The sequence below is a fragment of the Odocoileus virginianus genome, chromosome 16 (genome assembly GCF_023699985.2).
Source record: "Odocoileus virginianus isolate 20LAN1187 ecotype Illinois chromosome 16, Ovbor_1.2, whole genome shotgun sequence".
Classification (NCBI taxonomy): Eukaryota; Metazoa; Chordata; class Mammalia; order Artiodactyla; family Cervidae; genus Odocoileus; species Odocoileus virginianus.
The window spans coordinates 2,649,782-2,662,804 of NC_069689.1; the positions used below are offsets into that span (position 1 = coordinate 2,649,782).

The 13,023-nt window shown below is 36.0% G+C and overlaps 1 protein-coding gene across 8 annotated transcripts in view; it reads left to right on the top strand.

The window, feature by feature from the left end:
- SCAPER (S-phase cyclin A associated protein in the ER) overlaps window positions 1-13,023 on the top strand; it is a 400,938-nt gene that overhangs the window by 93,409 nt on the left and 294,506 nt on the right. For 7 of the 8 annotated variants that reach the window (XM_020886983.2, XM_020886987.2, XM_020886985.2 and 4 more), the window contains 2 exons: window positions 9,324-9,586; window positions 12,658-12,894. In XM_020886983.2, the coding sequence (XP_020742642.2) occupies window positions 9,324-9,586; window positions 12,658-12,894 (500 nt within the window). The remainder of the gene's footprint in view (window positions 1-9,323; window positions 9,587-12,657; window positions 12,895-13,023) is intronic. The other variant, XM_020886986.2, reaches the window with a different exon arrangement.

The window sequence follows — 13,023 nt, forward strand, 5'->3', positions numbered from 1 at the left end:
TAACTATCTCAACTGATAGTATATATAGATAAAGATCAGTAAATATAAAAATATCCAAACAACTTGATTAGTTAACTTTATGTAATTGATACATCTGACAAATAATGCTTTCTCTTTTCCATTCCTATGGACTCTTTTCCATTTCAGTCTGGAAACTTTTTATTGATATGTATTTTAGTTATTGCACTAATCCTCTGTTCTATGTCCAACCCATATTTTCTTGAATATATTAATAACAGCTATTTAGAAATTTTGTGTCTGAGAAGTGAAATGTCAGAACTATCCATGGATTTGTTAACTTTGAAAAACATTTTTGGGGAGTTTTTGGTTTTTTGTTGTTCATTTATTATTCAGTTATTTTATTAGTATGCAGCTATATTTAATTGAATGTTTACATTGTGTATTAAAAGTTACAGGGGCTTTTTCTAAAAATGTATTTTTTTTATGGCAATAAGAGAACAAACAGAGCACCTTAATCCTGTCAGGGTTGCCTTGAGGTTTTATTAAAGTTGATATGTTTTAGTTTTTTCTTGTTCCTTTTGGGGTCTTAACTGAAAACCTGGGGTGTTTGCCAAGACCACTTCATTCCTGAATTCCAGCTTTTGTTTCCTCAGCCCCGTACAGTTGCTACAATATCTGCTTAGCTCGTTAGCACCCCAGCTGCTGTTTTCTTCTGAATTTCTTGGAGTCTTGCCTTGTATATGCAAAGCTTAGCAGTTGTCAGACTTCTTAAGGGAAGATTGAATGCAGATTTTTTTTGGCTTACTCTTCTTCAATTCCCAGGTCTCCATGATTATTTTTCCTTGACGTCCCAGTTGCTTTAGATTCAATGAACTCCAGTATCTATCTGAGCTAGATAGGGCTGGTGGTTTCTGCAAGGAGTCACTTTGCCTGCACTGTGAATTCCAGCAGTCTTCAGGGAAAGTTCTAGGGTGAATGTGGATCTCATATTGTTGCCTCTTTTCTCAGGAATTGTAATTCCTCAAATCTTGCCTATATTGGTTGCTTTCCGGTGCCTTTAAACAGTTCATTTATTTATTTTGTCTAGCTCTTGTAGTTGTGTTTGACAGGAAGATTAATTTTAATACAGGCTGCTTACTTTCTTATGGCTGTAACTGTAAATTGAAATACATATTCAAGCACACATGGAATATTTACCAAAATTGACACATGCTGAGCCATTAAACGTTTCAACAGCTGTTGGGTGATTGAACTCCTTCTGTCTGAACACGGTGGAATGAAGCTAGAAATTAATTATAAAAAGATAACCATGCAATTCTCAAATTTTTATAACTTTGGAATATATTTCTGAAAAGTCCACGAGTCAGGGAAGAAGTCATGATGAAATTAGAAAGAAAAATGAACATTTAAAAATCTTTGGGTCTGGTTAAAGCTATGCTTTGAGGAAAATTTCTAGCCTCAATTATACCAGCTAGAAAAGAGGAAAACCTATAATCCACATTTTGTCCATTTCAAGAAATTAGAAAAGAACAAGTTAGACCCAAGGAACATGGAAGGAAAAGGTTTATAGGTGAGAACATAGAGAAATTAACAAAGCCAAAATGTAGTTATTCAAATAGACTAATAAAATTAACAAATTTCTAGTGATAGCAAGAAAAAGAGGAGACAAGGCCTAGTACCAGGAATGAAACAAGGGCATTGTTAGAGATCCCACAAATATTAAAATTATGACCAATATTATACACTAAACTTAGAAACTTAGAAGAAATTGATAAATACTTGAAAAATATAACAAAAATTGCATAGCAAGAATTAGAAAAACTTGAAGGAACTTATAAGTATAAAAGAGAATATGGGTTAATAATGAAGCATTTTTTCATAAAGAAAATTCCAGGTCACGATGGCTTCACCTGTGAAGTCTTCCAAAGATTTTAGGTAAAGATAGCTTCAATCTTAAAGAAACTCTTCCTCAGAATAAAAGAGAGATCATTTTATAACCTTAATATCAAAACCTAAAAGGATATTACAATAAAGCAACATTTTATCTTGAACATTGAACAAAATATTAGTGAATTAAATATAATGATAAATAAAAAAAATAACAAAAAACAGGTTAAGATTATCACAGTGCTTTTGAAATTGTTGGTTGTATTGACTTGAATTTTGTACTACTTTACTAATGACATTTGTGAAAATTCTGGAGTGTAAAAATGGTGGTGTGAAATATAGTTTTGAGCTTTGGGCACATCTCTAAAATTATTTTTAAGTATTTAGAAGTTCTCTGATAGTTTAAATAATGATTTACTGTTTTTAAGAAGTATCCTTATTTATGGGAATGATTTTTCGATATAGTTTTTACTGAAATTTTCATTAAAGATGTAATTTGTCCACAAATAATTTCTTAGTGTTTAATAGACCTGTGTTATAGTTTCCATTTTGATATACTCTTCTTTTGAATTGCTTCATTTATTTCAGGTTTTTAAAAAAATTGCGTGATAATGTTTGTATTGGCCATCTTATTGGTTACTGGATTAGGTCCAAGTTTTAAGCAGTATTTTTTTCTATAAAGAAGCTTTCAAAAAGGCTGTTTTTCTTTATAAAGTAATTAATCATAGTGTTCCTAAGGGTGAGCCAGTTAAATTATCTGGAATCAAAAATCTTTTGTTAAACTTAATTTCATAATTTAGTTGTTTTTTTCTTTTTGTATATTTGATTTTTATGAGGTTGATTTTATAATTTTATAATTTTTTATATATACTTGAAGTATAGAACAGAGATAAATAAATTTTTCATTTGAATCACTTCTAATGAGATGGATGAAACTGGAGCCCATTATACAGAGCGAAGTAAGCCAGAAAGATAAAGACCATTACAGTATACTAACACATATATATGGACTTTAGAAAGATGGTAACGATAAGCCTATATGCAAAACAGAAAAAGAGACTCAGATGTATGGAACAGACTTGTGGACTCTGGGAGAAGGCGAGGGTGGGATGTTTCAGGAGAACAGCATTGAAACATGTGTATTATCTAGGGTGAAACGGATAACCAGCTCAGGTTGGGTACATGAGACAAGTGCTCGGGCCTGGTGCACTGGGAAGACCCAGAGGGATCGGGTGGAGAGGGAGGTGGGAGGGGGGACTGGGATGGGGAATACATGTAAATCCATGGCTAATTCATATCAATGTATAACAAAAACTACTGTAATGATGTAAAGTAATTAGCCTCCAACTAATAAAAATTAAAAAAAAAATAAAATAAACTACATATGATATTAAAAAAAAAAAACATGGATTAAAATTGAATATGACTGGACGGTATATGATTTAAGGTATTATTAGTAATTTTGTTGGTTATGTTAATGATGTTGTTACATTTTAAAAGTTCTATCTTTTAAAGACACACACTGGGTTTCCCTGGTGGCTCAGTGGTAAAAATTCTGCCTGCCAATGTAGGAGACACAGGTTTTGATCCCTGATCGGGGAAGATCCCACATGCTGCGGAGCAACTAAGCCTCTGTTTCACAGCTGTTTGGGCCTGTGATCCAGAGCCCACGTGCCTCAACTATTGAAGCCACATGCGCCCTTCTCTTGAGCTCCACAAGAGAGGCCCCTGCGGTGAGAAGCCGGTGCACCACAACGAAAGAGGCGCTGCTCGCTGCAACTGGAGAAGAGCTTGCATGGCACAAAGAGCCAGCAAAGCCAGACAGAAAAAACCCAATGCTTTAAAAAAGTACATTAAAAAAAGGACACATACTGAATATTTCCAGGAGAAGTGATGTTTCTAGGATTTCTTTTAAAATATTACAGGGCTTCCCTGGTGGCTCTGTGGTTAAAAAAAAAATCTGCCTTCCAAAGCAAGAGACACAGGTTTGATCCCTGATTTGGGATGGTCCCACATGCTGCGGAGCAGCTAAGCCCGTGCACCACAACTCCGGAGCCTGTGCTCTAGAGCCCGGAGCCACAGCTCCTGAGCCCACGGGCTACAGCTCCCGAGACTCCGACACCCTGGTGCCCATGCTCCACAAGAGGAGAAGCCACAGCGGCGAGAAACCCAGGTACCTCAACTAGAGAGTAACCCCGCTCTCCGCAGCTGGAGAAGAGCCTTCACAGCAACGGAGACCTAGGGCTGCCAAAATAAGTAAAATTTCAAAAAATATTTCAGAAAAAACAATAGGGAAGAAGAAATGAAATAAGAGCAGGAGAATGTTGACAATTATTGAAGCTTAGTGATTAGAGCAGGGAGTTCATAATGCTATTTTCTGTGTACTATATTTGAAAATCTTCGTAATAAAATGTATAAATATAATAAATGATAAAATAATGAAAAAATAGTAAAAAGTTTAAGAAAACAACAAAAAATCTAAGTGTGCTTTCCCCTTGCAGATTTCAAAATGCATATTTTTCAAATAAAAGATTATAGGTTCCATCTAGTCCTTATTTTAAAGTATAAATAAATGTAGTAACATAGTCACAATATTTAAACAATAAGATAATGAGTTAATATATTAGTCACAGGAATGAGCATTTTGTAAGTATTTTTTTCCCTTGAAATAAAATATCTTCCACGTAGTGAATCATATAATGGCATGGCCTATTGTTCAGTCGCTCGGTTGTGTCTGACTCTTTGTGACCCCATGGACTGTAGCATACCAGGCTTCCCTGTCCTTCACCATCTCCTGGAGCTTGCTCAAACTCATGTCCATTGAGTCGGTGATGCCATCCAACCATCTCATCCTCTGTCATCCCCTTCTCCTCCTGCCTTCAGTCTTTCCCAACATCAGGGTCTTTTCTAGTGAGTCAGCTCTTTGCATCAGGTGTCCAAAGTATTGGAGCTTTAGCGTCAGCATTGGGCCTTCCAGTGAATATTCAGGATTTATTTCCTCTAGGATTGACTAATTTGATCTGCTTTCAGTCCAAGGGACTCTCAAGAGTCTTCTCCAGCACCACGGTTCAAAAGTATCAATTCCTCGGCATTCAGCTTTCTTTATAGTCCAACTCTCACATCCATACATGACTAAAGGAAAAACCATAGCTTTGACTAGACAGACCTTTGTTGGCAAAGTAATGTCTCTGCTTTTTAATATGCTGTCTAGTTTGGTCATGACTTTCCTTCCAAGGAGTAAGCGTCTTTTAATTTCATGGCTGAAATCACCATCTGCAGTGATTTTGGAGCCCCCCAAAATAGTCAGCCACTGTTTCCACTGTTAACCCATCTATTTGCCATGAAGTGATGGGACTGGATTCCATATCTTAGTTTTCTGAATATTGAGCTTTAAGCCAACTTTTTCACTCTCCTGTTTCACGTTCATCAAGAGGCTCTTTAGTTCTTCTTCACTTTCTGCCATAAGGGCGGTATCATCTGCATATCTGAGGTTATTGATGTTTCTCCCTGCAATCTTGATTCCAGAAAAGCTTCTTCCAGCCCAGCATTTCTCATGATGTACTCTGCATATAAGTGAAATAAGCATGGTGACAATATACAGCCTTGACGTACTCCTTTTCCTATTTGGAACCAGTCTGTTGTTCCATTTCCAGTTATAACTGTATGCTTTGTTTTATTATCTAGTATGCCACTCTAAGTCTTTTGGTTGGAAAATTTGGTCCATGTTCTTCTTTTTAAAACTTATTTAGTTTCTCTTTAGGGAATTTCCTTTGGTCATCCTTTAAGGGCTGGTTTGCTAGTGACACATTTGCTTAGTTTTCTTTTCATCTGAGAATGCCTTATTTATTCTTCATTCCTGAAGCATAGTTTCACTGATTATAGAATTTGCGATTGATAATTCTTTCAGTCCTTGAAAGTTGTGCCATTTCCTAGAGGCCTTCAGTGTTTCAGAGGAGTAATTTGCTGTCGTTAAAACTGATGTTCTGCTATAGATAATTTATCTTTTCCCTATGGCTTCTTGTCCCCACCCCCACAGCTTCTTCTAAGAATTTTTCTTTGTTTTTTGTTTTCAGAGGTTTCATTATGATGTGTTTTAGCATCAGTTTCTTTGGATTTCCTAGTTCTCTTAGTTTTATACCTTTTTAGTTCCTTTAGTTTTATATCTTTCACTAAGTTTGGAAAGTTTTTATTCGTTCTCTTCTGTGCCCCCACTGACACAAGGGAGGGGCAGCGTGAAGGGAGGACTGAGTCCTGACTTACCTGTGTGAGGTGGAGTGGAATCTTAGCTTTCTGATGGGTCCTGCCGGCGTCATCACAGGTGAGATGGGATCCATGTGCTGAATAAATGTGTCTTCTACTAATTTACTCTGTGGCAATGATGTTGGTGAGGGTGAAAGCTCAGCTTTCTATATGGGATCTGCTAACACTGCGGGTGAGGGAGATCAGAATATTGACTCATTCTGTGTGTCTTTGATGTTGGATGAAGGTGGAGGCTGTGCCCAGCATCGGACCCTTATGACTGTGCGTGGGGCGGATCAGTGTCTACCACTTCTGACTCTCACTGCCTCATTAAGTCTCACTGCTGCTCAGTGGGTATGAAAGTTCAGTTTCCCACTGACACTAGGGTTGGGGAAAAGTAGAGTGCTGACTAACTCCAGCTCCTACTGCCTTGTTTAATGTCATTTGGAGGGAGAAACTCAGCTCACTCTTCAACTTTGCTGACACTGTTTTGGTGAGGGAGTCGGACCATCTGTTTCTACCACGTGGGCAGTGGAAGTTCAACTCTCTACTTAGCCCTATTGAAACCATAAGGTGCAAGTTTTCCCCTGATGCTTGGCTGAATAGAACGAGGATTGCCAAAATGATTATTTTCTTAGGTCATCGTTTCCTCTGCCTTTCAGCTTGGCAAAACAAGCTTTGCTGATGCCTGTTTTGTCTGTATCATTTGTTCTTTCTGGGTTGGAGGCCTTTGTACCATCCTGTCATGTATAGAAAGCAATTAGGAAACACAGAGAACTCATTTCTATGCTGCTTTTAACTCCCAGGGTCACTAGGCAGTCCACCTCTCTCTTTCTGTCTTTTAAAATCTTCCTGTGCTTATTTTGTGTGTTTTCCAGAGTTCTTAGTTGTAAGAAGGAGGACCTGGAAATGCAAGTCAGGCTACTCCATCTTGGCCAGAACTAGATATCTTCATGTTGACACACTACATTTTAGCCTATAAACTTAAAAATTATGGCTATTAACTGTATAGGTGTATACCTCAGGTTGTGACATTTTGAAACGTAGTAGAAGATTCATATTTATTTTAGGCTATTTTGCTCTGTGTCTTTGGACATAGGCCCTCATTTTTTTATGTGTATGGTAAAATACTGAACTAGGTCCTCAAGTGTTCATTCAATTAACATTCTATAATCTTATGATCATTAAAATAGTTTTTTTTTTCCTTTTTTGCTAAGTCAGGGTATACTTTTGATACTAAGGTGAAAAGTACTTGAACTTTGGAGGTAGGCCTATGTTTGGATTCTAAAAGATGAAGAGGCAGTTTTTACATATCCATTAGACCATTGACATCAGAACCGATTTGCCTGGACTTACATCTTGGCTTTACCTTTTGTCTCAGTTTCCTCATTGGTAATATGGGAATGATAGTACTGATCTTAGGGGAAGATTAAGAGTTATATCTAAGGCATTTATAACAGTGGTAGCACATAGTATACATTCAGTTCAGTTCAGTTGCTCAGTCGTGTCCGACTCTTTGCAACCCCGTGGACCGCAGCACACCAGGCTTCCCTGTCTATCACTAACTCCTGGAGCTTACTCAAACTCATGTCCATTGAGTCGGTGATGCCGTCCAACTGTCTCATCCTCTCTTGTCCCCTTCTCCTCCCACCTTGAATCTTTCCCAGCATCAAGTCTTTCCAATGAGTCAGTTCTTCACATCAGGTGGCCAAAGTTTTGGAGTTTCAGCTTTAGCATCAGTCCTTCCAATGAATATTCAGGACTGATTTCCTTTAGGATGGACTGGTTGGATCTCCTTGCAGTCCAAGAGACTCTCAAGAGTCTTTTCCAACATCACAGTTCAAATGCATCAGTTCTTCACCTCTCAGCTTTCTTTATAGTTCAACTGTCATATCCATACATGACTACGGGAAAAACCATAGCTTTGAGTAGACAGACCTTTGTTGGGAAAGTAATGTCTCTGCTTTTTAATATGCTGTCTAGGTTGGTCATAGCTTTTCTTCCAAGGAGCAAGTGCTTTTTAATTTCACGGCTGCAGTCACCATCTGCAGTGATTTTTTTAGCCCAAGAAAATAAAGTCTCTCACTGTTTTCATTGTTTCCCCATCTATTTGCCATGAAGTGATGGGACTGGATGCCATGATCTTAGTTTTCTGAATGTTGAATTTTACGCCATCTTTTTCACTCTCCTCTTTCACTTTCATCAAGAGGCTCTGTAGTTCTTCACTTTCTGCCATGGAGAACTAACCAAACTGACCACATGGACCACAGCCTTGTCTAACTCAGTGAAACTATGAACCATGCCATGTAGAGCTACCCAAGATAGACAGGTCATGGTGGAGAGTTCTGACAAAACGTGGTCCACTGGAGAAGCGAATGGCAAACCACTTCAGTATTCTTGCCTTGAGAACACCATGAAGAGCATGAAAAGGCAAAAAGATAGGACACTGAAAGATGAACTCCCTAGGTCAGTAGGTACCTAATATGCTACTGGAGATCAGTGGAGAAATAACTCCAGAAAGAGTGAAGAGATGGAGCCAAAGCAAAAACAGTATCCAGTTGTGGATGTGACTGGTGATGGAAGTTAAGTCTGATGCTGTAAAGAGCAATACTGCATAGGAACCTGGACTGTCAGGTCCATGAAACAAGGCAAATTGGGAGTGGTCAAACAGGAGATGGCAAGAGTGAACATCGACGTTTTAGGAATCAGTGAACTAAAATGGACTGGAATGGGTGAATTTAACTCAGATGACCGTTATATCTACTACTGTGAGCAAGAATCCCTCAGAAGAAATGGAGTAGCCATCATAGTCAACAGAAGTGTCCGAAATGCAGTACTTGGATGCAGTCTCAAAAACAACAGAATGGTCTCTCTTCCTTTCCAAGGCAAACCATTCAGTATCACAGTAATCCAAGTCTATGCCCCGACCAGTAATGGTATACATTATATAAATGTTATTACTTTCTGACTGTGGGGCCTTAGGTCAGTCTTAATCTCAGTTTTATCATTTGTAAGATAGGGATAATTATACCTACCCTGTGTGGTCATAGGAATTAGATAATACACACATATACACACACACACGTGAATGCACTTTGCATAGTAATTAGTGTCATGTTTATATCTTAGTTACAGTCAATGAGAATTAGATTGTAAAATATTTTTATTTTATAGGTTTTTGAAAATTTATATCTTCTAAATAATTCTTAATTTATTTTCTTCTCTCAACTGCATAGAACGGAAAGATGCTGAAGGATGGGAAACTGTTCAGAGAGGAAGGCCTGTTCGTTCACGATCAACAGCAGTGATGCCAAAAGCTTCATTACCAACAGAAGCATTAAGATCAAAGGATGACAGTGATAAAGAAAATGTACATCTTTTGCCTGACGAAAGTGTACAGAAAAGTGAATTTGTTGGAGATGAACCTTCTAATACTATAGAATCTCGGCCCAAGGACCCAGTACACTCATGTGATCATCCTCTTGCTGAAAGAACCCAGGTAGTACATTCTGAAAGTCCTTTTACTGCTTTTTATATGGGAGATATATATATGTAGGAATGTCTTAATTTTTCTACTTCATTGTTTTACTTTTATTGTGAAAAATTTCAGACCTATAGAAAAGTTGCAAGAACAGAATAATGAACCGTCCAGTACCCTTTTCCTAGATTCACAGATTAACATTTTGCCACAGTTCCTTTTCTCTCTTTATTTACATGTTACTTTTGAAAGTAATGTACAAACATCACAGCCATTCACCTTTAAATTCTATAGCATGTATATCCAAAGAACAGAAAACTCTTTTCCATAATCATATTATAATAATAAAATTCAGGGAATTTGACATTTATATAATTTGTTATCTAAACTTATAGTCTGATTTTCAAAAATTCCAGTTGCCCCAGTAATTTCTTCACAGAAATTTTTTCCCTGATCCACGATGCTTAGAATCATACATTGTATTTGACTTTGTTTCTTTAATATCTTTGACCAGCATCAGTTACTCACCCTGTCTTTATTTTTCATCACATTCATTTTTTTGAAGAACACATTACAGATTTTTTTGGTACAGTGTTTTTCAGTTTCTTTATTCATTATTCACTTTAGCTTATGCAACCTCACATCTAAAGACATATCATACCAATTTGCCCATGTTTGTTGACTTTGATTTCTTCGTTAAAGTGGTGTCCTCCTGCTTCATTTGTAGCGTTCTTTAAAGTGATGAAAGTAATCATTTTTCACTTGCTCTACTTTTGTTTTCTATAGTCCAAGTATAGGGTGACTAGCTAATATTTAAAATAATTCCTTAAGATTAATATTCCCAGTACTTCTTTTAGTCCATTTGAAGTTTATTTTACTTGTTTGGTTTAGCGATGCATTTTTGAAAGATATTTGTTTACAGAAAGATTTTTGTTCACTTAGTATAGTTTTCTGCAAAGTCATTAGTGAAATATAAGAGATTGTTTGATATGGGTACAGAGACTAAGTAAAAAAGTTGTAAAATAACTGTAATATTTCTCAGTCCAGAATACTACTTTTTTAAAATTTTCTTCTTTTACCTGTAGAATATTTCTTTTTTTTTTTAGACTCCATTTTTTTTTCTTAATGATAATAATAGCTCTTAATCCTGCATTATTCTTAATGTTTTATAACTGTTTAATGTGTATATGTTTTACTCCCACATGAGATTGAAAACTCCTTGTGGGTAGTATCTTATGAAAGTGTGAAAGTGAAAGTCACTCAGTCGTGTCCAACTCTTTGTGACCCCATGGACTGTAGCCTGTCAGGCTTCTCTATCTATAGGATTCTCCAAGCAGGAATACTAGAGTAGGTAACCATTCCCTTCTCCAAGTTATCTTCCCAACCATGGAATCGAACCCAGGTCTCATGCATTGCAGGTGGATTCTTTACCGTCTGAGCCACCAGGGAAGCCCATATTGCATTTTAATTTCCCATAATATGGAGCAGAGTCATAGGCACATAAAGTTTATCAGTACATAACTGTTGGGTAAAACTTTAAGAAACTTTTAAATATAGGTAAGTTTGATGAAGAAATTACTTTTTACATCACTTAACCAACATTTAGCATTTTTGCTAACATATATTTTAACTATAAAATTTAACATTATAAAAAAAGTGCTAATTTTGTGCAAAGAATAAGCTTATATGATTTTGAGATTTTAGAAATAGTCTATACATAGAGCGAATGAGTAATTATTGCTGAATTATTTCAGTATAAAAGTTCACTGCTTATGGTGGCCAAGCTAATATTAATAGCTGTGTTTTCTCCACTCTCATTCTGAAAATGGAATTAGCATATTCATATATTTTCACCGTTACTTTATAGTTTAGCTTTGATTCTGTTATTTAAGTTGATACTGGTTTTTTAATAAACAGGATTGACTATATTGTAAAGATCAGTAATGCTAATATAAATATTACCGAGAAGATTATAAACCATGATGACTGATGCATGGATAATGTTGATAGCAATATAAACAGTGTGATGCTATTTGAATAATGTGTATGCTAAAATGAACACTTTGGGACACTTTAAAGTTATAACCAATAGTAGAATTTTTAAAGTAGTTTATAAGACTTGGCCAAGTTTAATATTTACATGAATACTATATCAAACTGGGGTTTTTATGGTCACTGCAGTGTTTATCTGATGTTTATTTAAGTAGTGGTGTGAGTGAGTTTTAAATTCACAACTTTAGATTTTCGTTCTTCTCCGTGGAGTTCATTACTCTGAGTACTGAAAAGCATAGCCCCATTATTTCTGTACTCTGTTAGAAAGTGAAAATAAAGTCCTGTTCTGTTCACTAAACTCTAAAATTTTTAAAAGATGTAACGTATTTGACCTAAGCAAAAGTTGTATTTGTTCTAGATGGTTTTCACATTTCTGTTGCTTTTGTGTTAAATATTCTTAAAGGGGAATGGAGAGGCTATTGAAGTCTAAAGAATATGAATTGCTTAAGGAAATTGCTTGCTGACATATGCTTTACGTTTTATGGTATATTTCTCTTTTAGATCTAAGATTTGGTATTATGTATCATGTGAGTCTTCATGAAAGATGCATTGAGGTTGTATTAATGTTATGTAAAGAGAGTGAGTTCCATGTTTTGAGTAAAATGCCTTTAAAGTACATATTTGGTGAGAAGTGCCTTCATTTGATATTAGTTTTCATAAAAACTATGTAAATACCTTTAGTTATTTGAACATAAAGCATAATATTTATTATATTTGTGACTAGATTTCTTTTGTGAAGCATATAGTATAGCTATCAGGAATCAGCCTACCAAAATCAAACATAATTTTAACATATATTGCTTAATTTCTTAAAGCACTTCAGTACCCTTAAACATAGTAGATATGTAAATAAAGTTTGTGGCTTCTTAACATTTCTTTTCTAACACTTAAAATGTACCAAAATAATGAGTGATTGGTCTGTTAGCCAGCCAACTGCTGCTTCACAGTTGGTGGGTTAAGCAGAATCAGCTTTTCTAGAGTGAAATAGTTGGTGAGTATTTTTTGTTACCTCTGATTCATTCTACAATATGTTTTGTTAGTTCACAGTGAGTACACTGGATGATGTCAAGAACTCTGGGAGTAGTTTCTTACCAGACAATTCTGTTCCAACTTCTGAAATACCTGCTGTTCACATTGATACAGAGTGTGTTTCAGTTATTCAGCAAGCTGACACACCTCCTTTGCAAGCAAGTGAAGACAGATTTTCAGCAGAAAAAGCAAGAATAGAAAGTGAAATGGATCCTTCAGATATTTCAAATGTGAGTGCTGCTCACTTGGTAAGAACAACTTCTCAGAATTCTGAGTAGATTATATTAAAGAAGCAAAAATTCCAATAATGCATTTCTCTACACTTTACAGAGCACTTTTAAGCATTGCATTTTATATGTTATTTTATGTTAACATGT